At 49.3% G+C, this 26223-nt stretch overlaps 1 protein-coding gene and 1 pseudogene across 1 annotated transcript; one reads left to right on the forward strand and one right to left on the reverse strand.

The window, feature by feature from the left end:
* The first annotated feature begins 68 nt into the window (after positions 1 to 68).
* On the forward strand, positions 69 to 15899 carry EMC8 (ER membrane protein complex subunit 8). Its single transcript, XM_027119065.1, has 5 exons — positions 69 to 560; positions 8626 to 8702; positions 14054 to 14123; positions 14825 to 14919; positions 15431 to 15899. Exons 1-5 carry the CDS (start codon positions 330 to 332, stop codon positions 15588 to 15590), a joined length of 633 nt encoding a protein of 210 aa, XP_026974866.1. The 5' UTR covers positions 69 to 329; the 3' UTR covers positions 15591 to 15899.
* Positions 15900 to 19944: 4045 nt separating this feature from the next.
* On the reverse strand, positions 19945 to 22232 carry LOC113627366 (tigger transposable element-derived protein 1-like; annotated as a pseudogene).
* Positions 22233 to 26223: the final 3991 nt, after the last annotated feature.

Consider the following 26223-nt stretch of genomic DNA (forward strand, 5'->3'; position numbering starts at 1 on the left):
CAGGACCGGAAGTCGGGGGGCGCCGCGAACGTCGTAAAACGCAGGGTCGGGCTGCTTTCCGGCGGCCGCTGGGAGACAGCTTTTCGGCGGCGCCCGGCGAGAGGCGCGAGGGGAGACTGACGTGAGCTCATCGGTCTCTCCCGGGGGGAAGCCGGCGTCGAGAGGAGCCGAGCCCGAGCGGGGCCTGGCCTGTGGAGGCCTTCGCCAGCCGCGGGGCCGCGCCAGGCAGCCGCCGCCTCGTCCCACTTCTCCCCCGAGGCGCCGCACGGCCGGGCAGCGGATCCAGGCCTCGGCCGGCGCCGGGCCTCCGGGGCCCTCCCGGGCTCAGCATGCCCGGGGTGAAGCTGACCACCCAGGCCTACTGCAAGATGGTGCTGCACGGCGCCAAGTACCCGCACTGCGCCGTCAACGGACTGCTGGTGGCCGAGAAGCAGAAGCCGCGCAAGGAGCACCTTCCTCTGGGCGGCCCGGGTGCCCACCACACCCTCTTCGTGGACTGTATACCCCTCTTCCACGGCACCCTGGCCCTCGCTCCCATGCTGGAGGTGGCCCTCACCCTGGTAAGCGCGGGAAGGGTCCTGCCACGGAATCAGCAGGGCAGGAGACCGCCTGGCGATCAGCTTCCGAGCAGTCCCAGCTGGAAGCTCACAGTGGTCCAGCCGGAGTCTAGACCCACCCCCGAGGTAGCCGTGACCACGAACGCACGACCCGCGAGGGCGCATAGGCCTTTGCCTGCACTTAGCAAGGCCCCGCAGATGGCAGCTCGTAGTGGCAGCGGCCGCAGGAGCGATCTTAACCGTCCTGGGTGTTTTTAGACGCTTTAGGCGACGAATAATGCATTAATTTTCTCACACCGGTATCCTTTATAGAAACAAGACGTCGTTAACTGAGCGATGATTTGACAGCGTTTGTATTTGGGATTTTGAGTCACGAGAAGTTTTGACACTGCGGTTTGGCTTTTGCGCACCTTCGCGGGGCCGGATCCGTGTCTGCCGTGGGTGTAAAGGCTGCGGTTCTTCCGACGTTAGTGCCCCGGACCCCGAGGGTGGAGGCACGTTTAGAGGCAGCGTTGGCCTCACGGGCACTGCGGCCCGAGAATGCGCCTGAGCGCTTTGTAAGGGAAGCTCGTCTGTCCTCCTTAGTGACATCTAGAATGCACCCGTGGTTTTAAAAGCTAAAACCCGCAGATGGCAGGTTTGTGGAATTTAAAAGCCGGAGCAGACATACCTTCCAGCCCGCACACTTCTGTGGGTCTGCTCACGACTGGTCGGTCTATTGAAGTACAGTGAGAAAAGATGTGGCATAGGGATAGACTGGCTGGTCATTGAATCCTAGGCAGTGCTTGTTGAGGTATGGTGTCCCATAAAGGAAAAAAGACCACCGATAAATTTGAGTTGAAACCTTAGGGAAAAATAAACTGTAGACTCAGAGTTGCCTGGCTTGAGGTGCAGTTTTTCATATACATATAAACTATGATACTAAAAAAAATTAGTTGATTATGCAAAAACTAGGTAAGTTTGAGAAGGTGTAGCTAGAAGTCCTTTCTCTATACCTCCCAACAAGTAAAATGAATCCATTTTGTAATTTACCTAATTATGACACCCATGTAAAGTCTTGGTGAGCAGAAAGTATCTTTAGACAAACGGTCCTCGCCTAAGCTTACTGGGCACATCTTTGAATGCTTTTTAAACTGAGTCATTGTCTGAATTTCTTCATATCATCTTGGGGCAGGAGATAGATAAGAAGTAAATGATATTTATAAAATCAACCATTTTAGCTCCTGAAGAAATAGCTTGTCAGTACCAATACATCCCTAGGGTGTGCACGTGTCTGTTACTTCAAGTCTTCTCAACCACCTGTCTTGATTATTTTGTTATCAAGGGAATTGCGCGGCGATTGGATACGTGAAGTGCATTCCCTTTCGGGAACTAGATCAACCAGTCGCATCAATGCAGGATTATTCAGTTGTCCAGTGGTGTCAGGCCTGTGCTGGGGGAGGGATATGCCTATGGATCAAACACTGCACCTGCTTCGCAGTTGAACTTGTACCAAGCGGACAAGTACAGTAGCGAAGCGTAAGTGCCGTATGAGGAGTTGAGCAGAAAGTGGGGAAGGTTCACGTAACCCAGCCTTCCTTCAGGGGATGCAGGAAAACCGCTCAAGGCAGAGGGAGTAGCTTGTGCAAAGACCGGGAGAAAATGGGGGGGGGGTATTTCGGGAGGAGCTAGAGTGTAGAGTATAAAGTGACCTGGCATGGAGAGAGGTGAGCAGTGGGCAGATTTCATTGTAGAGGACCTTGCAGATCACACAGCGGAGTTTGGGCTCCATCATGAGGACAGGGAAGCCACTGGAGGAGAGTTGCATGGTCACATTTGTGTCTTGGAGTGATTGCCCCAGCCTGCAGCAAAGAGGATGTTGGAAACGGGAGTATATATAATACTAGAGGCAGAGAGGTGGCCTAAACTAAGTGTACTGTGGAAGCAGAGGAGACAGACCAGAGAGAGCCAGGAGGGAGAATCCACAGCATTCCGTGACTAATCGTGTGGGGACATAGGGAAAAGGAAGCAAGGGTGACACACCTCTATTTCTGACTTAAGCATCAGAAGGACAGTGGCACCATTCATTGAGGGAAAATGACCTAGGGTTGACGGCTGAAAAATGGGTCTGAAACTCAGAAGATGGGTGGGCTGGAGACGTAGATGGGTGACCAGTAGCTTCCCAATGACTTTTGAAACCATGAGAGCAGGTCCTATTGGCTGGGAGTATGTGCAATGAGTAGAGAGCCATGGACAGAAACCTGAGGAACTCCAGCTTCTGTGGGGTGGGTGGAAGGAGGGAAGTCAGCAGACTAACCAAGGTGGAGCCAGGGTGGGTAGGAGGAAAAGGTGTGTTGCTTTATCCCTAGAAAATCCTATCAGAAATAAAGAGCATCTTAAAGGCAAACCTGAGCCTCACTTGGAATTGTCAAAATAGGATTAATTCTTTTCATCCTTAAGTAAGCTCTACAGAGTTAAAGGGTTATGTTCCTATTACAAGATATAAATGCAATACTTGAACGAATTAAATATACCAACTGTAAGCAGCTGCATTCGGAGTCGCCTTTACGTGAATTTTCCCCAAGGATTAGGGCTGTGTTACCGTTTACCTGGGGAGGGAAGATGCCCAGAGGGGCCCTTGACTCTTAAGGCAGGCCCACTGCCACAGCTTGTTAAGGGGCACTGCTTGAGGCCTTGTTCTGACCCTGTTCCCCCTGCATCACTGCACGCTGCACTCCAGACTCGCCTTCCAGCATGTCCCCAAATGTGCCCTTCAGTGTTTGTGTCTGCTGTCCAGCAAAATTAAGTGCAAACTAGATTCTCTGCGCTTAGCTTTTCAAACAGTAGAAACTAACAGCCAAAGTTTTATCCTTGCCAAGCAGTGGTGGTTTGTGCTTACTTTTCTTCTATTGATCAAAACTTTGAATCATAGACTCAGAATTTGAAAAATACGAGAAAGATGTCAACTGAGTACAAATTAAATAACTTTCAAAATAAAGTTATAAAGGAAAATTTGCAGTTTGAGTCCATCCACAAATTTTGTATTACAATTGAGATATTTAAGTTTATATCATTCAGCTTGTGACTTAGCAACTTTATAACCTGAAGGCAGTGAAAAAATCTCCGTGTATGGAGCCATGGTTTATCAGCTATAGAAGATGTAGTTTTAATAAAGCGTGTAACTCCATGAAACTGTGTAAAGGAGGCCTCATTCTCGCAGCTTGTTTCTATTCAGGGAGTTTCGTATCGAGTTATTTTTGATAAGTGGGAAAGACTGACTTGATATGCAGTCCATCAAAGGGCAGCCTCAGATTCCTTTGCAAGGCTTTTCATTATAATTTTCCATTAAAAAAAAATCCTTGCATTTCTGGGTGCTTTCTATTTTTTTTTAAAGTACTTATGCCTGTTAATTTATCCTTATAACCCTTTGACGTAGGTAGTGATGGAATTATTTCTAAAAGCAAAAATCCATAAAATGTCAGTAGGGAAATGAGCATAAACCTGCTGTCTCCCTAAGCCCTCTTTGCCCTTTTCCCCGGTCGGTGGCTTCCTGGTGCCATGGACCTGCTCTGCATTACATTCTGCTCCAGGACTTCCTTCTTTGCCGGTTGGTCTAGTCACCGTGACTTGGGTCTAGAATTCTTTCTGCTGCCTCCACACGTGCCTTCTCTACTCATCTGCACAGGCTGCTGCCCCTCTGGCTTTTGGCTCAGCCCCCTGCTTCCTCCTGCCCCTTTTTCTCTCCAGAACATAAACGTGCTGGCCTGGGAGAGGGAAGCTGGCTGCTCTGGGTTCTCCTTTCAGTTCTTGCCCTTGACCTTCACCCTCTGTCCCCATGCCATTTACCTCCAGAGCTTTTCCTCCTTGGAGCCAGCTCCTTTCCTGCCAGAGGAGGATCAGCAGCCGACTTGAGAAGGAGCTTTTCTTCTCCTGAAACTAACAAGCCCTCTACTTTTAGAAGCCAGGGCCTGCTCATTGCTGCAGACAGGGAGACTTGTAAGTGGCAAACACGGGAGCAACGCCCTGCTGGGGGTGGCTCTTATCAGCTCCCTGCCTCACCTACTTCATGGCTGTTATATAGCCACCTGAGGTGGGTGCTGGTGCTTTGAAAATTACAAGGTGCCTCATACGTGCAAATGTTAGCGAGCTTGCTGAGAGAAGCTGCTTTCTTTGTGCAGTCTAACTGGGAACGGATGAGTTGGGCCCAGGGCCTTCAGTTGTTCTCCTATGTGTCTGGAATGGAACGAGCCTGAAAGGGCATTGAACAGAGGGTGGCAGACTTATGCCAAGGTGAAAGTGTCCTTGTTTCCCTCTGAAAAGTAAAAGAAACTAATAAGCAAATGCAGGATTTGGACCCTGTATTCAGAGTCACTTGACGAGTTTCAGAGTGTTGTCCTGAACTTTTTCATTTTGATCGTTCACAAGATGCATCGCGGGAGTAGGGCATCTTAGCAGCAAGGTGAGGAAGATGGAAGCGGATTCGTTGAGGACAGCGGTCAGACAGCTTCTCAGTTCTTTTGCCTTGTCCGGCCCCACTTGGGAGGGAGCGAGTTGCCATTTGGGCTGACTTCAGGATTCTGAGGGCCCTCAAGAGCTGCCTGCCCCACCCCCACCCTCCCGACTGTCCACACTGCTCGCCTCCTCCCACACCCTGACTCTTACTGCCCGCCGGGTCACTCTCACCGATGAGGTCTGGTTCCACTGAAACTTGTTTATGCCCCCTCTGTGGGCTCTGATGGCCAGTCTCCATTCCTCAACTGTGGGCCACTTGTGTCTGAATCTGGACAGCTGCGGACAGGCTGTGCGTGCCTGTCAACAGGCATCCCGACTTAACTTGGTCGTTCTTTTTTGAATCATTGAAAGGTTTCTAAAGCCAAGCCAGAGAGCTTTTGTGCCTGGTTCACTTTGGGGACAGCCTCTTCAAAGAGTTCTACTAGGGAGATCCCTGGTGGTCTAGTGGTTAGGACTTAGCGCTTTCAATGCCTGGGCCCAGGTTCAATCCCTGGTCAGGGAACTAAGATCCCGCAAGCCATGCGGCATTGCCAAAAAAACAAAAACAAAACAAAAGGGCTTCCCTGGTGGCGCAGTGGATAAGAATCTGCCTGCTAATGCAGGGGACACGGGTTCGAGCCCTGGTCCGAGAAGATCCCACATGCCGCAGAGCAACTAAGCCCGTGCGCCACAGCTACTAAGCCTGCGCTCTAGAGCCCGCGAGCCACAACTACTGAGCCTGCGAGCCACAACTACTGAAGCCCGCGTGCCTAGAGCCCGTGCTCCGCAACAAGAGAAACCACCACAATGAGAAGCCCGCACACCGCAACGAAGAGTAGCCCCGCTCCCCACAACTAGAGAAAGCCCGCACACAGCAACAAAGAACCAATGCAGCCAAAAATAAATTAAATAAATAAAATTTTTTTAAAAAGAGTTCTACTAGAAGTTCAAGGTCCTGACGTTATTTTTCTGCTGGAATTTGGTTAGGCCCTTGGAGTTTTACATACAGGAATTCACCCTCGTTAGGTAAAGTGTAAGTTGAGGTGTGCATTGTGTGTGTCACAAGAATCATCCTTCATGTCAAGTGACTCCTCTGCTCTCTGAGTGCAGGTATAAGGTGCCACCATGTGTTTGCTGAGGATTGAGTCCTGAACCGATACCTTCAGCCCAGGAAAGGGATCTGGGAGCAGCTTAGACTGCTCACTAAAGACTGCTGTGGGAGTCCCTGGTGGCGTAGTGGTTAGCAATCTGGGCTTTCACTGCCGTGGCGCGGGTTGATCCCTGGTCAGGGAACTGAGATCCCGCAAGCTCATGGCCATGAGCTTGGCGCAGCATGGCCATAAAAAAGGACTACTGCTGGGGATGGTCAGGATAGCAGCAGCAGAAAATAATTATCTTATATTAAACGTAGCTGTGGTGGGCCAAAAAATGGCCCCCCAAGATGTCCACACCTCAATCCTTGGAACCTGTGAACGTGTAACCTTACGTGGTAAAAGGGACTGCAAATGAGATGAAGTTAAGGATCTTGAGACGTGGTGATTATCCTAGATTGTCTGATGGACCCAGTGTCATCACAGGGGTCCTCGTAAGAGGCAGCAGGGTAAGAGTCAGAGAGAAGAGTTGTGACAGAAGCAGAGGTCAGAGTGGTACAGCCACCAGCCACACCTAGGGTGACCCCTAGGTGTCGGGAAAGGCAAGGAACGAATTCTCCCCTAGAGCCTCCAGAAGGAATCAGCCCAGCGGACCCATTTTAGACTTCGGACCCGTAAGATAAATTTGTGTTGTATTAAGCCACTAAGTTTTTGTAACTTGTTACAAGGGCATTAGGAAGCCAGGACAGTAGCCAAACTTGGGATACCATCTGTAGTTGTGACCCTGGCTATAAGAACAGCCCACACCACAGGGCTGGGAGAGGGTCACCCAAGTGGGCAGGGGTGAGGGTCACCTCAAGGGAGGACACACTCAAGAGACCAGTCTTTGATCAGAAACAAAGACTGAGAGGGCTACACTAAAGGGTGGGCTAACTTATGGGTTTGAGTTCAGGGAATGGGACCAAATGCCAAATTTTAGAACAGGACTATGCCCTTTGATACCACATAGAGATACATTTAGAAAGAAATGAAAGAATTTGCTGCTGTAAGCAGCAAGAGAGAGTTTCTAGAACTCATTCCTTGAAGAGGTGATAGAAACAAAATATAAGTAATTGTGGAATAATTTGCATCAAAGTTACAGTGAAAGATCCGTTATAAATATTTTGTAGACATGGCTCTCGTCTTTTGAGTGGATGACCAAAACGTCTAATTCGTTCACTGAGCCTTGGTTTTGGCCAAATGTGGTAATTTGTGAGCTCTTAGGAAGCCAGAATTATTATTCTAATCCTTGTGTGAGCGAGGGAGCCTTGGGCTGTAACCATTCTGTAATGTCTGCTTTTAGTCATAAAGGAGACTGTTGGAGACCCAAACCAGAACTTGAGAAAAAGAGCAGTAGAGCTATGTTTAAAAAAGGAAAAAAATAAGAAAGAAAAGGAAAACATTTTTAACCAGTTACTTTGAAAAACTCGAGGATCAATTTTATCTCCTCTTTTGCAGACTGAGGATAGAATTTACTGCAGTGTATTATTAAAGTTCCATTATGGCAAAACAGGATGACCTTTTGTTGCTTTTAATAATAGCATTAGACCTGCAGGATGCTAAATCTGATGAGAGAAGAGTGGCATTATAAAACAAAAAACTTTAAAAATCCGCTGCCATGCTCCCATTTAAAAACATGCCACAGAGAAGGGTGTGCGCGTGCACGCGCGTGCCTGTTTACCCCGCATCCCGGCATGATGGATTTTTCGTGGTGTGTTGCTAGGAATATGGAGATACGGTATTAAAGCAGTTGGCTTTGAAACAGACTTACATTCCCAGGCTGGCTGTGCTAGCTGGCTGTGCAAACTTAGACCCTCTCCGAGCTTTTTAGTTTGCTTATCTGTGAAGGATTGATTTAAGGCTTATTCAAGCCCCAGAATGCCTCAGTGCTTCATATTGTCAGAGAAGGTGGGTAACTCTGGTCTCACCTCACCCGCGGTACTGTACCCATTTAATATATGTCTGCACTGGGGCCTTCTGCTGGGACTGGGGGAGGAGGTCATTCCTCATGTCCAGCCCCACCCTTCCCAGTCATTACAGGGTCCTCCTCTGTGGGAAGACACCCCACCTCAGTGAGAGTTGGAGCCCAGGCTCTTCTTTGCTTTCTCTGGCCTCACGTGGACTGTGGAAAGCAAATTGGGGTGACCTTCTTTCCCCTGAACACCCATTTCATTCTTGTTGTTTTGTTTTGTTTTGTTTTGTTTTGTTTTGGCGGTCCTGCTCGGCTTGCAGGATCTCAGTTCCCCAGTCAGGGATTGAACCTGGGCCACAGCAGTGACAGCCTGGAATCCTCACCACTAGGCCACCAGGGAACTCCCCCATTTCATTCTTATAGGGAGGAGGATACAGGGCTTATATCTGACTTGTCCCAGCATCCGGGGCGGGGGGGGGTTCCCTCTGTTTATTGAGACTTGATATTTAAGGGAAAATCATTCACCTTTTCTTCCCAAATTTTGTTCTTCTTTCAGATTGATTCATGGTGCAAAGATAATAGTTATGTGATTGCTGGTTATTATCAAGCTAACGAGCGAGTAAAGGATGCCAGGTATGTCCATGCAAAACCCCTCTGTGGTCTGAAAGAATGATACTGTGAGGGAGGTGATCTCTGCTACACGTTTTGACCTCTGGTCTCAGGATGCAAAATCTGTTAGAACCCCTCTGGGCCCTCCTTGCTTGTTTATGGTATTCCGGGGGACTGCGGTATGGGTAATTCCAAACAACAGTAATTCTAAACGTTTAGTAATTCTAAACATTTATATTAACGTTCTGTTCTGTATCTTCTTTATTTTGCTTGAAGGGAATTCATAGAATGAAAGCAACAGTCCAGGGCCTTCTGTTTCTATCCCCACTCAGCTGTGTCTTGCTTCCCATTCCCAAGGTGGGAATGATGTAGGGCATAGCATTAGGAAAGAACTCCGCCCTTTTGGGGGGTTAAAAAAAGAGTAACTTGTAGATGTGGTGCTCTTAAGGTCTGATACTTTGATGAAAATGCGGTGTTTGCTGCTTCTTTCATGTTAGGTTCTGGTTTCTTTTATCCGGCTATTTGCACCGACTGTGATTCTCACTAATGAGCAAAGCTGAGGTCTTTGCTTTATTTCTGCGTCAAAGTCCCAGCAGAAAAACACTTGACACCCTGTAGTTAGGATAATTTGTGGAGGACTTAATAAGGCGGTTGTTTCCAGAGCTGTGAACGGTATGTAAGAGAACTCAGGAGAGGGTGGTGCAGTCACCTGGAGCTGGTGACAAAAGCTGGTACCTGCGCTGCCAGAAGGGGTGAGGGGGGTTGGGTCAAGACGTCCGGCCCGAGGATAGAGTGCCCTCTGGTCGAGGGGTACGACCAGCAGCCAGCCTGATGGGACCTCACAGGCCGAGTCCCAGAGGAATCAGCACCCTGACCAGCCGAAAGCCAGAGGCAGAAGCCGGGGGGCCCTCACACGCTTCCCTCACGTGGCCAGGCAGCCTGGGACGCGGTGAAGGACCCCAGACCGAAGTGTCTCCTGGAGTCACATCCACTTGCCCAGCAAAGGCAAGAGGCTGGACTCACAGCGTTAGGGCCATAATACAATAAGCTGATGAAACACTTCAGGGATGGAAGCCGTTTTGCCCTAGAGGACTGGGCCCAGTCGGGACTCAGAGGGAGACAGGGTCACGGGCGCAGACTCCTGTGAAAGCCTCTGTGTGGGCCACGGCGCAGGGGCGCCCTCTGAAGCCTGGCTCCCACGCTCTTCCCGCCCGCTGCGCTGCCGCTCGGGCTCTCTCTCAGGTGCATCTCTTGTTGACCACGCCTTCCTCTTGAGCCCCCCTGCCTCCCGGGTCCTGATGAGCTGGGGGTATTCATGGCCTGTTCATGGCCGGTGTCAGTCTTGGTCTTTGTTACACGAAAGAGGCTGCAGGGCACAAAGAGCCTGTCCTGGGCTAAGCTCTGCGCTGAGCCAAGCTGGACTCCTGGCCTTGCCCTCGAGTTGCTGGATTGAACACAAAAGGCACCGAAACCTAGGCCTGTGGTGCAGGCCCCCAGGCCCCATGCCGGGAGGGCGGTACAGAGGGCTGTCCAGCAGTAGCAGGCAGGCATTGAGTCCATTGCTGTGACCAGAGGGGCCCCCGGGGAGGGGTGTCGTTTGAACTGGATGCTTGCGCGTGGCAGGGTCCTGTCACGTGCAGACGTGGAGAGCAGAGGGAAGAGTGCGGAGCGGGGACAGCGTGATGCAGACACCGGGTGGAAACTGGCAGGAGTGTGGGGCGCACACACAGAGGGGGCGCCAGCAGGTGAGGCCACCCTGACGGCTGTGAGGCATTTCACTATTTTGTAAGCAGCGGGGAGCTGTCCTTGGAAGGTTTCCCTGTCCCGCAGCTGTTCTCGCAGGAAGGAGAGGAGACCGGGCCAGAGGTGATGGTGCTGGCTTCCTTCCTCCCCCGCCCCCAGACGCGCCTGCACAGGCTCTCCCCTCCGCTGCCTCACTTGGCTCATGGCCTCTTCATCGTCCTGCCTCTGTTCGGACCTCATTGCAGCCCAGCCTAGAATCATCTTGCTCAGACACCACTTTCATGCTCTTCACACCTTCTAGAATTTCCCAGGTCCTTCACCTGCTCTGCTCAGGAGGTCTTCATTCTCCCACTGAAGCCAGTGTCTAAGTGCCTACCAGCCGTTGGTGAGATCTGTAGAGAGTGTGGTGGGCGGTGAGACAAGTGTGGCCAGTAACCCTCTGGATCCCTTCTGACCCCGTGAGCCTCGGCCATACTCCGGGATCTAATCCACCCCCGCAGCGTGTTTGGAGTAAACCTCCAGTCACTACCACTGTGCCTGGCCTGGGGCTTTCGTGGTGTCATCCTTTCGAATCCTCACAAGGGCACTCAGCTGAAGAAACTCCAGCCAGAGACGCTCGCTGCACCAAAGCCACACAGCCAGGAAGCTCAGAAGCTGGGATCACGCTGACTTCCTTTTTCGGTACCGTTTGCTTCTACCTAGAAAACCTTCCCTTCTCTCTTCAGCCTCACCTAGCTAAAATTTTGCTCCTCTTTCAGAAACATCGGCTGATTCACATCGTCTCACAGCATAAGCTTTGGAGCCAGGTTAGACTTGCATTCAAGTCCTCAGTGACTTACTGATTCACCACTTTGGCCTCAGTGGTCCTGTCTGTAAAATGGAGCTAAAGAGTTCATCCCTCGGAGAGTGGTAGTGAGGAGGGCAGAGTGAAGCCACGTGCAGCGTGCTTATTAACTTTGTGTTTGATTCCAAGTAGAGGCCGGTCCTGTTACTAGTCCTGCGATTACCTTTTTTAAAAAAGGATCATTCAGTCACTGTTTTAATCGGAGAAAAAGAACTATAAGGTGTTTGTAACTAAAAGAACTGTAAGGTGTTTGTAACCTAAAAACTTCAGGTTATCCCATCAAGTTTTATTTGATCATTTCATAATTGCTGGAGCTTTGCGTCATGATAAACGTTTCATGAGGGGTAGATTTCAGTACCAGGTCCAGTGCCTTGGCCTGAGGTAGAAGCTCAGTAAAGAGCTTTTAGATGTAAATGTGAGCTCTCAGTCACAGATAGATGCCTAGTCTTGTGTGGGTTGGGAAGGGGGAGTGGCAAGAGGCTTCCTTCTCCAGGGTCCCCGCCGTTGTGTTTGGCAGCTGACCGTTCACAGGAACAAGGACTTGCGCAGCCTGGTTGGAAACAGAGTACTGACCTGACTGTCACAATGTGACAATCTGACATTAGGAGTGGAGCGGGTCGGTGTTAGAGACTAAGTGTGAAATACAAATAAGAGGTAAACAAAATTGGTAGTTCTTTGAAATACTTTGGCAATTCATTAACTATTGTAAGTTTTAAGTTCTTTCAAAAGAACACGTGTTAAGTGTGAGTTTGGGGGCACCTGAAATGAAACATAATAAATGTTTCTCGATCCCCTTCCCAATAAAAGTCACCAAGTACTATGATAATCATAAACGTTAGGATAATAGTATTTTGCCAGTTTCTTTGTGGCAAATGCTCCTAGGGAGAAGATCACGCTCTTAGCAAACGCTGGCTTCGTTTCCCTTCGCACGTAAGGTGTGAGTGAGCGAGGAGGAGCGCGGTGCGCCTTCTCCGCAGTGGGCGGGTGAGTCAGCAGGTCCCACTACGCCGACTCCTGTGAAGCGCTGCCTTCACTTTGAGGGCCTTCCGGGGTGACCTGAGGGACAAGAATCCCTGAGGCCCTTTCTCTATGAAACTGTTTTTTTGTTTCATTTTTCTTAACACGATACTGCAGATAAATAATCACACATCTCTATAAATTCTCAATTTTAAAAGTGAAAATAGAATAATTAGATAAACTTATTTTTATAAAGCATTGAACCAGCTTTTTTCACCTCAATCACAAAGAAACGATCGTAATTGTGTAGTGTGTTTCTTTATGGCTCTGTCCCTGCTTTGGAAAGCTGAGACTCTAATTGTGCAGGGGAAAAAGATGCAGAAAAAGACAACTGCATACCAAGGCTTAAGTGTTCAGAGAGGGGGCTAATGGACCTCATCTGGGGCAGCTGGCAAGACGTCCCAGAGAGGATGGTGTTTTCTGGGCATTAAAGATGGAAGGAATTGAGTAAGCAGAGGTGGGCGCCGAAGGGCATTCCAGACCGGGAAAGGTCTGAGCGGGAGGAGGGGCGTGTGAGGAGGAGCCGCGCAGACAGTTCCCTGGGGTGGAAGGCACACAGCGTTGCTCCGGGGGTGGGAACGGTAGCTGGTCCCGTGGCGAGAGCGGCTGGGTCTGCCAGCCTGAGCACGGGGGGCTTTTATCTTCTAAGAAGAGCCTGGAAATTGAGACTGGTGAGGAGGCAGTTTTAGAAACGCATGCCTCTGGTGACAGGCTGAAGGGGGCGGGCGGCAGGGAGAATGAAGGAGGCAAAGTGGAGGCGCCTGGAGCGGGGCTGGAAAGAAGTGGGAAAGGTCACCTCAGCCAGAGAAACTGGGAACAAGGCGGCCTGCCCGCCTCGGACTCCAGCCGCCCCGGATTCCAGCCGCGGGGCCTTGGGAGCCTGGCAGGCGGTGGGGAGGCTTCGGGGTGCTGGCCCTCCGGGGTGAGGGTGCAGACGCCAGCCTGCACGGCATAGTGAGGAAATGGAGCGACAGGGACAGGATCGTCAGCTTACTAAAGAGGTTGAAGAAATATGGTTGAAAGCGAGAAGAGAAGTTGGACCGTGGCTGGACAGAACCGGTTAATTTTCTTGTCCTAAAAAGGAAAAGACTCAGATTTGACATCAGAGCTGGGCTGGTTGTGGGGGAAGGGAGCTAAGTAAGGCCCCGAGGGGGAGGTCAGAGTGGATGGGCCTGCGGGCGGGAGGAGGGGGCGCAGGGACGCGTGAGACCCGCTCTCCAAGTCACCCTATTGACGTAAGGTGGAAAGTTGCCATTTATCAAGGTTGCGGTGGGCGCAGGGCCAGAACCAGCCAGGGAAGGCTCACGAGCACGGAGAAGATCTGGAATGGCTTAGGAATTTTTAAAACTAAAAAAAAGGAAAAGCAACTGACCCCATTCCAGCGGCTGAGGGCGAAGATGGAGAAGGTGGGCCCTGGAGACTGCTGGCCTGGGGCAGCTCTCAGCAGCACCGTTGTCGCAGGCCCTGGGTGGCGCTCTCCCCCGGGGTCCAGGGAGCCTTTCCATTTAGAAGACACCCTCTCAGGACCCCCTCCCAGGGCTTCCTGGTGGGGGAAGGGCCCCACATGGCCCACGCAGCATTCCCCATCTTCACCAGTCACTGCAGGGGGAACGCAGTCACCAGAAGCTACTTAAGCGGGCGGGCGTAACAAGCTCGGGCAGCTTACTGGTGCCCTTGGTCTCTGTATCATTGCTCTCCACTCTGCCTTAGGCAGACAGTGTTGAACGGCGTTAACTAGAATGCGGTAACCTCGCTGGTTCTTCTCTCACAGTCCAAACCAGGTTGCAGAAAAGGTGGCCTCCAGAATCGCCGAGGGCTTCAGCGACACGGCTCTCATCATGGTAAGTCGCCCTCGCTCGCTCCGGAGTCTTCTGTGTGCGGGTGGCTTCTGAGCGTCCTCTTGCTGACGTGGAGCTCTATCTGTGGATGTCAGCGGTTTTCCTTCCTGCGGGTACTTCATCGGACCGTGGCCCCCTTTTGCAGTCTGCTCCCAACCGCACGCCACTGCTGTCCCGGCGCACGGAGTTCCAGGGGTGGGGGTCGTTCCACTTAAGCATGTCACACAGCGGGGTCCCCATGCCAGCACCACCACCACCACCTGGGAATTTGTTAGAAATGCAGATTCTAGGGGCCTAGCAGTCTGTGTTTCAGTAAGCTTCCAGATGATTCTCACGCACGCTCAAGTGTGAGAACTGTTGGATTACGTTAGCTAGCATGGCTGAGGGAGCAGGGGAGGGAGCCAGGGAGGGGAGTAGCTCTCCTCAAGAGCCTGTAAACCTCAGTTCAGGTGGGGTTCTAACAGGGAAGGCAGAAGTAAAGTTTGGAAGCTTCACGTTTGTGAAAAAGCGGTAAAGTACTTAGTGTTTCTCCGGTATGACACAGTGCACCTGGGCCGTGCTCTCATGGTGTCATGCGCTGTGAGGTGGGGTTTCGGCCACGGGCAGTGTTGACACTGGTCCTGGGAGAGCCACGAGGAAGGGTCTGCGGACTTGCAGCAGAAGTGCTGGCTCTGTTCACGAGCATGTCCTTTGTCTCGTTGCAGGTAGACAACACTAAGTTCACGATGGACTGCGTGGTACCCACAATCCATGTGTACGAACACCACGAAAACAAATGGCGCTGCCGAGACCCTCACTAGTGAGTGCCCTGTTCCCGGGATGGCCCACGTGCCACGTGTGCTGGTGCCATTCCGGGCACCCAGCTCCCACAGGAAAGCGTTTTTAAGTTAGCGTCTTCCCCAGAGGAGTGTGCAGACCTCACACAGAAGTCATGCATGTTCCTCGACCCCTGGAGGACTGAGGCCTACAGGGTTTCCGAGCAGTCAGGACAACCTGAGTGTCACTCGAGGGTCTTCCCACCCCAACCCCAGGGCACCCCTCCCCAAGCCACACCCTCTTTCCAGGCATTTGGCTCGGTTTATTTGTAATCAGTCATCTACTTCCAGCTTTTTCAGAATTTCATGTGGAGGGTGACTCTTTCACGTTTCAGATTCCTTACGTACATCTTCATGTGTTTAAACGTACGTGTTTGCTAGTGTTCAGTATTGTCTTCCTTTATACCACTCTGCATGTGGCTGGTTTCCTGTTTACTCTATTGAAAAGCCGCCGGTTTTCATTAAGAGGCTGATTTCTCCTGTTTCACCTCGTAGCGATTACTGTGAAGACTGGCCAGAGGCCCAGAGGATCTCGGCATCACTCCTGGAAAGCCGGTCCTATGAAGCGCTCGTGGATTTTGATAATCACCTGGATGACATTCGGAATGACTGGACAAACCCAGAGATCAATAAAGCTGTTCTGCACCTGTGTTAGGGAGGGATCTCAGTGACTGGCCTCTGGGCATTTCCGCTACACTGAAGAAGAAAAGCTATTTTTAAATGTAAATAAAATCTCTCATAGCCCGTGTGTCAAGCTGACAGTTTTCAGAAGTGGCACGTGCCTTGCAAGAGGGCACAGTGTCCCGTCAGTCGTCTTTCTAATGCAGAGCCTTGAGAACAGGCACAGACTGTCCCACCTGACCATCCCTGTGGAGTCCTTCCCAGTTGTACGTTGCTATAATGCTTTAAATCAAAGCTATTTCTGCTTGTCCGAGATTGTTCCTATTAAACGATTTTAACCTTTTATAATCTGGAGAGAATACTTTTTTTTTTTTTTTTTTTTTTTTTTTTTGCGGTACGCAGGCCTCTCACTGTTGTGGCCTCTCCCGTTGCGGAGCACAGGCTCCGGACGCGCAGGCTCAGCGGCCATGGCTCACGGGCCCAGCCGCTCCGCGGCACGTGGGATCTTCCCGGACCAAGGGACACGAACCTGTGTCCTCTGCATCAGCAGGCGGACTCTCAACCACTGCACCACCAGGGAAGCCCTGGAGAGAATACTTTTTAAGGCTTATGAACTATCTTTAAAAAAAAAAAAGGCCCAGATCTTATACCCAAATGAGAGTGCGTGTGAGTTTTCATCCTGTTTGAGTTAATATCCAGACCCTGGGATTGGGCAGGCACGTAGCGTGCGGGTGCCGAGCAGTATCTGAGAGCTGTGTGCTGGTGTCAGCAGCTACGAACAGCACGCCCCCGCCCCCCCACTGTCAGGCTTCCGTAGCTGCCACGACTCTACACGTGGGAATAATGCCACAGTTGCCTGAGGAACCTTCATCATTAAGGGTAAAAACAAACATTGTTGGGAAGGCAGCTTGGATGGGAGCACAGTGTAATAATCCTCAACCAGAAAGCTTGTAAACCTGTGGAACCAAAGGAAAAGTGGAACCATGCTAACATTATCTTAAAGAGGCAAGAATCGGTCCTGACTCCTGACTGACTTGCATGATTGTCCGAATGGTTCTAATTTATGTCTTCAAAACAATTATTTTTTTTGTATTTGAAGCAACAAAAGCAGAACAAAACTTAGGGTCCCGGAGTTTTATACTGCACTGTCTGTAATCATTGTACTTGAAACAATCGGTCAAGCTTTTTAACCCAGTCGTAGGAAACTGATGGGGAAACTTTATGGTTCCATTACATCTTTTTCTTTTTTACATGAATTATTTCACGCAGAGTTCAGAGAACTGTACCTTTGCTACTGTCTTTTTTTGGACTACATGAAGGAAATTTGTAACAATCGGATAATCTATTGAAAAGGTTTATGACACAGCATTCACTATTTTCTCTTAATAAGTAGGAAACATTTCAGCATTGCTTACAATAGATGTGCTTTATCTGGTCCACCAGATTTTCTCTTCTTTCTTCAAATCCTGCTCGCCCTTGGCTTTTTAAGCTGACTTTAAGTCACGTGGGGAAGACAAATGAAGGGGTGATGGATGCATCGGTACACTTTATCTTTTCACTCTCCTCGACTTAGACGCCAGGGCCAGCACAAGTGGAATGCAGTGCACAGTCTCGTCCCAGATGGGTCTGTATTTGTTTCGAAAAAGAAAGAGTTATCTCCAGCATTTACCACAGAGAAGCCTGTCTTGGGACTTCCCTGGTGGCGCAATGGTTAAGAATCCGCCTGCCAATGCAGGGGACAAGGGTTCGATCCCTGGTCTGGGAGGATACCACATGCCGGGGAGCAACTGAGTCCGTGCGCCACAACTACTGAGCCTGCACTCTAGAGCCCGCGAGCCACAGCTACCGAAGCCCGCGCGCCTAGAGCCCACGCTCCACAACAAGAGAAGCCACCGCCATGAGAAGCCCGCGCACCGCAACGAGGAGTAGCCCCGCTCGCCGCAACTAGAGAAAGCCTGTGCGCAGCAACGAAGACCCAACGCAGCCAAAAATAAATAAATAAATAAATAAATAAAAATAAAATGAAAAAGAAAAGGCTCTCTTTTCCTGGGATTAAAATGAACGTGTGCTACCTCCAGGTCAAGGTCAAGGGGAACTGGCAGAGCTGTTTGGAACAAAAGGTGTGGCCAAGGCTAGTTTTGGAGGCAGTTTTGGAGGCATTGCAAGGATAGTCTTATTTTCCCTCATTTTCACCTCTTTGTGGAATTCTTGTTCTTGATGCCCCCACCTTACCAGGAACATGTGCTGTTCTCCAGTCTGGATTTCAGCCTAGAACCAGGCGCCCCGTCCATGGCTGAGTCGGGCTTATGTTTTCAAAAGAAAGCATATTAAATACTCTAAAGGGAGGAACGTATCTGTGAAAAAAACAAAAACAGATTTCCAGAGTGCAGATAACTGGTCCTGGATGCTTGTAAAGACAGCAGAAGCCTCTGAGGGGAGCCCCAGGCCCTGTGCTGGGCTCCCCTCCCTGTTACCTCTCCAAGCCTTGCTGTGTGGCCTCTGAGCCTCCAGTCTCCTGGCCCTAAGAACAGTCTTCATTCTTCCCCACGCAGCATAAAAGTGAGAGCCTGTCAGTTAGCCACTGAAATGGACTCATACTCTGCCTTTTCCTAGAAAAGACTTAAAGGAACAACACAAAGTATATTTGTACATTGAAGAGATCTTCGTCCGTCAAAATGCCCTTGAGTAACTCTTTCCTACTTAAATCTGAAGGGGTTGGAGGGGAACGGGGAGGGCGAGGGGGTGGGGTGGTGTAGCGATATCCCCTTAGAACCAGCCATATGCTTAAAATCCTGGTGGACATTTTTCTGTCTTCCATAGCATCTATCCATCATGAAGTGAGTGGGACAGATGAATTACTGGTTTATGTAAAAATGCCATTTTCCATGTCTAATGGTTGCCTTTAAGAACTGGGGATACTAGGGGCTTCCCGGTGGCGCAGTGGTAGAGAGTCCGCCTGCTGATGCAGGGGACATGTGTTCGTGCCCCGGTCCAGGAAGATCCCACATGCCGCGGAGCGCCTGGGCCCGTGAGCCATGGCCACTGAGCCTGCGCGTCCGGAGCCTGTGCTCCATAACAGAAGAGGCCACAACAGTGAGAGGCCCCCGTACCGCAAAAAAAAAAAAAGAACTGAGGATACTAAATGTGAAAAGGTAGGCATAAATGACAAAAAGCAATGCGTATACTAAGGAAAAATTGACTTTGCTAGTTCTAATGAAATTAGATTGACCTAGAATAAAAAGCAAATTAGAAATCTTGAGTAATTGAAGTTTTCCAGGCATCTGGTATTTTTAAGACTCCTCAGTGTAAAAAGTTCTGTCTAAGTAGCTTTGACTTAATAGCTCATTTTTCTGATTGATGTGTTTGGAAAACTCTTGTTCCTGTGTGTAGTCATTTTCAGCTTTTCTGACCTACCTTTTTTGTTTTGCCTTCAAAAGAAAAATATTTGCTTCCAAAACTGCCCCGTTTTAGCATTACAACTGTCTTAACACGGTAGCTGCTTTGTGACATCCTGTTAAGTAGAAGCCAGAAAAATAACCATGAGCATTCATCTCCGTACCCTGCGGAGATTTTTAGCAATTTTAATGAAGAGAGCTGAATTTTAAAATAGACTTTCGTTTTACTAATTGACATTTCTTTAGCCTTTCCAACAACTCAGTGCCTCTTAAGCGTTAGATTTTTTTTCTTCGGTTCAGTAGAAAGCCTGGCAGCAAATGTTGGTTTGTGTTCCTCCTGCCACCTCTCAGATAGGTGGTGTGTTAACCTGACTGCGTTCACACTTCAGCGTCCAGGGGATAACTTTGATATTTGTATCCTCATAACGTTGACTTGTTGTTACTCCTAAAATGCTTACGATCTCCTCGAATGGGATGCAAAATCTGATCCAGTTTTGCATTTCTCCAGAATGAATCCCCATTCTTCTAAGGAGCTTCTTTTCCCTTAAAGATTCACTTCTTGGGATCTAGTCCAGCTTTAGAACCGCCAAAAATTGTGTCTTCCTTGGTCTTTTGCTTTCAAAGTAGTGTGACAAGTGCCAGCAGAAGCTCCACTTCGATTTGAGTGGAGGAAACCTTTGGCTTGAACTTGCGTCACCATATGAAGCAGAACAGCGTCCTGTATTTCGTGCTGTCTGAGAAAAGTTCCAGATACAGTCAGTAAGCCCGTAGTAAGTAATTGCGTTTCCGAACACAGGCACACCTCGGGGATATTATGGGTCCAGATGCAGATCACCGAAATAAAGCAATAGAGTCACATGAATTTTTTGGCTTCCCAGTGCATACAAAAGTTATGTTTACGTTATACTATAGTCTCTTAAGTGTACAATAGCATTATGTCTGAGAAAACAATGTACGTACCTTAATTTTAAAATACGTCATTGCTAAAACGTACTACCCATCATCTGAGCCTTCAGCGAGTCAGGATCTTTTTGCTGGTGGAGGGGCCTGCCTCAGTGTTGACGGCCGCTGCCTGATCAGGGCGGTGGTTGCTGAAGGCCGGGGTGCCGGTGGCAGTTCCTTAAAATGAGACAACAGTGAAGTTTGCTGCATGGATTGACTTCCGTGAACAATCTCTCTGTAGCATGTAATGCTGTCTGATAGCATTTGACCCACAGTAGAACTTCTTTCAAAATAGGAGTCAGTCCTCTCAAACCCTGCCTTATCAACTAAACTGATGTCATAGTCTAAACCCTTTGTTGTCATTTCAGCAGTCTTAACATCTTCATAGGGAGTAGATGCCATCTCAAGAAACCACTTCTGTGTCCATAAGAACTCATCCGTTCAGGTTTTATCATGAGATTGCATCAATTCAGCCACATCTTCAGGCTCCGCTTCTAATTCTAGTTCTCTTGCTGTTTCCACCACATCTGCAGTTCCTTCCTCCTCTGAATCTTGAACCCCTGAAGGACGTCCATGAGGGCTGGAATCGACTTCTTCCCAACTCCTGTCCATGTTGGTATTTTGACCTCTTCCCAAGAATCACGAATGTTCTTAATGGCATCTAGAATGGTGAATCCTTTCCACAAGGTTTTCAATTTACTTTGCCCAGATCCGTCAGAGGAATCACTATGGCAGTTAGAGCCTTAAGAAATGTGTTTCTTAAATAATAAGACTTACAGGTCAAAATGACTCCTTGATCCATGGGCTACAGGATGGAAGTTGTGTTATTAGCAGCATGAAAACGCTCTTAATCTCATTGTCCGTCCCCATCGGAGCTCTCGGGTGACCAGGTGCATTGTCGGTGAGCAGCAATATTGTGAAAAGAGCCTTCCTTTCTGAGCCTCAGGTCTCAACAGTGGGACTAAAAATATTCAGTAAACCGTGTTGTCAGCAGATTCGCTGTCGTCCAGGCTTTGTTGTTCCGTTTATGGAGCACAGGCGGGGTAGCTTTAGCATCGTCCTTAAGGGCCCTAGGGTTTTCGGAATGGCAGGTGAGCACTGGCTTCCACTGAATGTCACTCTAACGTTAGGCATTAGCCCCTAACAAGAGAGTCAGCCTGTCCTTGGAAGCTTTGAAGCCAGGCATTGTCTTCCCCTCTCCAGCTCGGAAAGTCCTAGACGGCATCTTCTTCCGGTAGCAGGCTGTTTCCTCCACAGTGATCATCTCTGGCTCAGTGCAGCCACCTTCATGGATGACCTGAGCCGCAGCTTCCCCCTCAGCACCTGCGGCTTCACCTGGCACTTCCGTGCTACGGAGGCGGCTTCTGTCCTTCAACCTCATGAACCGACCTCTGCTTCAGACTTTCCTCCTGCAGCTCCCTCCCCTCTCTCAGCCTTCGCGGAACTGGAGAGAGTTGGGGCCTTGCTCCGGATTAGGCTGTAGCTTCAGGGAATGTGGCTGGTTTGATCTTCTATCCAGACCACTCAGACTTTCTCCATATCGGCAGTAAGGCTGTTTCCTCTTCCCATCAGTGTGTTTACCGGAGCAGTGCTTTTAATTTCCTTCGAGAACTGTTCCTTTGCATTCACAGCTCAGATAGCTGGCACAGCAGGCCTCTGGCTCTGCTTTCCACACGCCTTCCTCACGAAGCTTCATCGTTTCTAGCTTTTGATTTAAAGTGAGAGACGTGCGGCTCTTCATTTCACTTGAACACTTAGAGGCTATCGCAGGGTTATTAATTGGCCTAATTTCAATATTGCTGTGTCTCAGGGAATAGGGAGGCCCGAGGAGAGGGAGAGGGGGGGAACGGCTGGTCTGTGGCGCAGTCGGAACACGCGTGATTTATCGATTGTTTGCTCTCTTACCTGGGTGTGGTTTGTGGCGCCCCAAAGCAGTTCCAACAGTCACATCTAAGATCGCTATCACAGATCCCCATAACAAATATAACGATAGTGGAAAAGTTGGAAATACTGTGAGATTTACCAAAGTGTAACGCAGAGTGAGCAGATGTTCTTGGGAAAATGGTGCCAATAGACTTGCCCAACACAGGGTTGCCACAGAGCTGCAATTTTAAAAAACGCAGTATCTGCAAAGCGCAGTAAAAGGAGATCTACCTGTGCTTGTGAAGTTCTCTGGACAAGGCTTCAGGCCCAGCGCAGCCCCCGTAGTCGGGGAGTCTGCCCCGCGACAGGACACTCACCCGAGTTTGCTGAGGGCCCTGGGTGCGCCCTGGGTGATGAGGGTTACGTGAAGTGTGTAGAGTGGACCCCGCTGTCGTCCCCCAGCTGCCCTTCTCCATTGCGCTGACCTCACTACTGAAGAGATGGTCATTCCTCAGAGAAGGGTGTTCTCAGAAACTGATCTTCCTGTTGCCTGGGCAGTGCCTCATGGCCCCGGTTCTTAGACGGCTGCGCCAGGCTGCAGCGGTGTGCGGTGTGGGTCCCAGCTGGCTACTTCAACTCTGTGGCCGTGGGCGGGTTACCTCTCGGGTCTCGTCTGAAAAAGGAGGGTGATGACACCTACTTGCAGGGAGGTTGTGAAGACCAGAGGTACTAATACTTGTGCTAGCTCTTAGTAGAATGTGTTTGGGCTACGCTGAATAAGGTTCTTGATGCAAATGTTTTAACAGTTCTACAACATACTGTTGGCCAGACTGACCCTCAAGGTAAAAGCCAACTTAGTCCTTTGCTAAGAAAGACGTTAAGTGTTTATTCATCGTAAACATTCAGTGAAGGTTTATTGAATGAATGAGTGAATAAAAGCATTTGCTCTCAGCAGTAACAGCAGCTTACCTTTCTTTAACCCTTCGTTTACACTTGTCTTCCCAGTCCGCGCCCCCCACCCCAGCCCCGAGGAAGTGGAAGGGTGTTATGGTCTGCGTTTCACAGGTGGGGAACCAAGGCCCGGATTAGAAGTGACTGCCTGAGGACTCCTACGGCCAGATCCCAGGGTGCGGGCCTCTCCTGGGAGACGAGGGGCAGAGAAGCCGTGTCCTTCCTCCTCTTTCCACGCTGCCTGGCCTCGCTCCTGCCCCCACCCCAGTCTTAATGCAGTTTCTGGCTTACTACGATGTCAGTGTCTGTTCACAGTAGAAAACCCAAAAGAAACTAGAAGTCACTACCATTCTGCCAGCCTCCCATTCCCCCCTGTTCACGAAGACGCGACGGAAAGCTGTCACATCGTCAGGATCTCCTGAGACCTTTAATGTCCTGGATACTGAGATGCAAAGTGGGACGCATGGGAAGCCTACATTTGAGGAGGTTACAGTGTAAATTAAGAGGTAAAATGCATAATTACAAGGAAACTATTAGAAAATTTATGCAGATTCTTGGGCTCAGGCCCTGAGAATCCAAATTCATTGAGATTTCGGACCCAAAAGTCAGTTTTTAGCAGGTAATTCAGGCCATACTTTTAAAAACCCTGAGCTCTGACCAGAATCCATGCATTATTGTGAAGAATTAGAGATCCTCAGAACTGAAGTGACTTACCCCACTGTATACACTCAGCCAGGGACAGAGGACTCGGACCGTGAGGCCGACCCTGTGAAGTTACTAATTCAACAGGTCAGCAGCTCAAGCATCACAATTCCATAGGGTTCACCCTGGCGGGATTCAGGCCTCCTGAGTGAACTCTGTCTCAGCAGGAAGCTCTTTGATTTTTTTCTCTTAAAATGTGCCACGCACGGAATGCATGAATGTGCTGTAAACATTTGAGCAACAGGAAGCAGGCAGGTGACGCCGGACTCACAGCTTCTGAGCCATCTCAAGCCCCTGGACCCAGGACGACAGGGCAAGGACAGTATTTTATACTTTCCCTGCGTCGCAAGTTATCTTATACCTAGGAAGGCCTGTTGATTATCTTTAATTTTTAAATTATATCTGGAATCTGTCGGTACTTCCCACTTCCTGGAGGCGGCTCTGTACCAAGAGTGCTCCGTGCAGCTGCCTCCTGTGTCCCCAGGGCCCTGTCCTAGGCCCTGGTGTGCGGGACATACCCCCGGAGACCTGCTGTTGTTCAAGTCGGACAAAGGTAGGAACTGAAAAAGCAGAATCATCTGAAATCTCCCCATTTGCTGAATATTCTCTCCCCTAAATGTTACAGTTCTTTATTTTTGAATTCTGAAGTCTTAGATTTAAATTTGTTGAAAGAAATGTAATTGATATTTTCTGGATTATTTAATCATTTCCAGAACCGTTAAGTTTGCCCTTTATATTCACGTCCTGTGTTCTCTGTGTTCCTGTCTCAGACATATTTGGCAAGAGTTTTTTTTTTCTTAATAAAATTTACTTATTGAAATATAACAGGTTTATAGAAAAGTGTACACATCACAGGTACATAGCTCAGTGAATTTTCACAAAGTGAATAAAGTAGGCAGGTGCAGGCTCTTGTAACTACCACCGAGCTCCAGATATAGGACATTAGAACACTGCCAGCACCCAGGAGCCCCTCATGCCCAAACCTAGGTTAGTTCCGCCTGGTCTTTGAGCTTTATATAAATGGAAGGGTACAGCATGTATTCGAATTGTGTGTGAGATTCATTCATGTTACAGGCAGCAATTTTTCATGCATTTTCCTTGTTGTGTGTTATTTCTTTGTATCACCGTACCCCAATTTCTCCATTTCACTGTGGATGGACATTTGGGGTTTTTCCTGATTTGGGCTGATACAAATCTTGCTGCAATTAATTTTTTTATTTAATTCATTTATTTGTTTGGTTGCGCCGGGTGGGCTCCTTAGTTGCAGCTTGCCAGCTCCTGAGTTGCAGCTCTTGGGCTCCTTAGTTGTGGCACACGGGCTCGTCAGTTGGGGCACACGGGCTCCTTAGTTGTGTCATGCGAACTCTTAGTTGCGGCATGTGTGTGGGAATCTAGTTCCCTGACCAGGGATCGAATCCAGGCCCCCTGCACTGGGAGCGCGGAGTCTTAACCCCTGCGCCACCAGGGAAGTCCCTAACTTTCTTGTATTGTCCTTTTGTGCGCATACATACACGTTTCTTTCAGGATTATGTGCAGAAGTGAGCCTGTCGGGGTGTGTATGTTCAGCTTTTTAGGGGACGTTACCAGTTGAACATCTGCCCCCCTCTTTCTCCGTACCTTCAGCAACACTGCGTTATCAGTCTTTTGAATGTGAGACATTTTGGTGGTGTGGAGTGGTATCTCATGGATTATTGGTCTACATATGAAAAGTAAAATGATAAGCTCTCCAGAAAATAACAGGAGGATATACTCACGTCCTTGACTTGGGAAAGATTTTTAAACAGGACACCTAAAGAAGTGATCAGTTGTTTAAAAAAAAAAAAAAAAAAAAGAAGTGATCAGTTGTACTACATTACAGTCAAAACTTTTGTTCATTAAAAAACAATTACGACTGTGAAAAGGGAGGTCACAGAGCGAGAGAAGATATTTATAATACAGTCACCCAACAAAGACTTCGATATATCTCTCCAAATATATTAAAATTTTCAGACCAATTTTCTTAAAAAGGCAACCCAACTGGTCAGGTACTTCCCAAAAGGAGATATCCAAATGGCCAGTAACATCAAAACTATGCTCAAGGAGGGCTTCCCTGTGGCGCAGTGGTTAAGAATCCGCCTGCCGATGCAGGGGACACGGGGTCGAGCCCTGGTCGGGGAAGATCCCACATGCCGCGGAGCAACTAAGCCCGGGTGCCTCAAGTACAGAGCCTGTGTTTTAGAGCCCACGAGCCATAACTACTGAACGCGCGTGCCACAACTACTGAAACCCATGCGCCTAGAGCCCGTGCTCTGCAATAAGAGAAGCCACTGCCTACACACCTCGACGGAGAGTAGCCCCCGCTCGCTGCAACTAGAGAAAGCCCGCGCGCAGCAACGAAGACCCAGAGCAGCCCAAAATAAATAATTTAATTTAAAAAAAAAAAAAAAATATATATATATATATGCTCAAGTAAAGTCATCAAGGAGAAGCAAATTGAAAACAGAGTTTTTCATGGGAAGAAAATGTGAAGAAGCAGAATCCCCCAACTGCGCACAACTCCCATGTCCTGGGCCTCCCGGCACAGTCTCGCGTGCTGTGACAGTGTCGGGCATCCGAAGGAGCAGCAGCCTCCGTGGCTCCTTCGACTGGGCTGGCATATTCCTGAGACTCGGCTTTAATACTAGGCCTCCGCCAATAGGGAGCAACAGTGCTTTGTCTGAGGAGCTCGGCTGTGCCTTTCTCCTCGCCTACTTAGGACGTGTCCCTCCGTGAGACTTTTAAGGAAGACTACTGTGGGTGTCACCTGCTGCCTCTGCCATCCTTGCCTCCCACCTC

The sequence above is a fragment of the Aethalodelphis obliquidens genome, unplaced genomic scaffold (assembly GCF_003676395.1).
Source record: "Aethalodelphis obliquidens isolate GAN/ISIS:26980383/991018 unplaced genomic scaffold, ASM367639v1 scaffold20, whole genome shotgun sequence".
In the NCBI taxonomy this organism is placed as follows: Eukaryota; Metazoa; Chordata; class Mammalia; order Artiodactyla; family Delphinidae; genus Aethalodelphis; species Aethalodelphis obliquidens.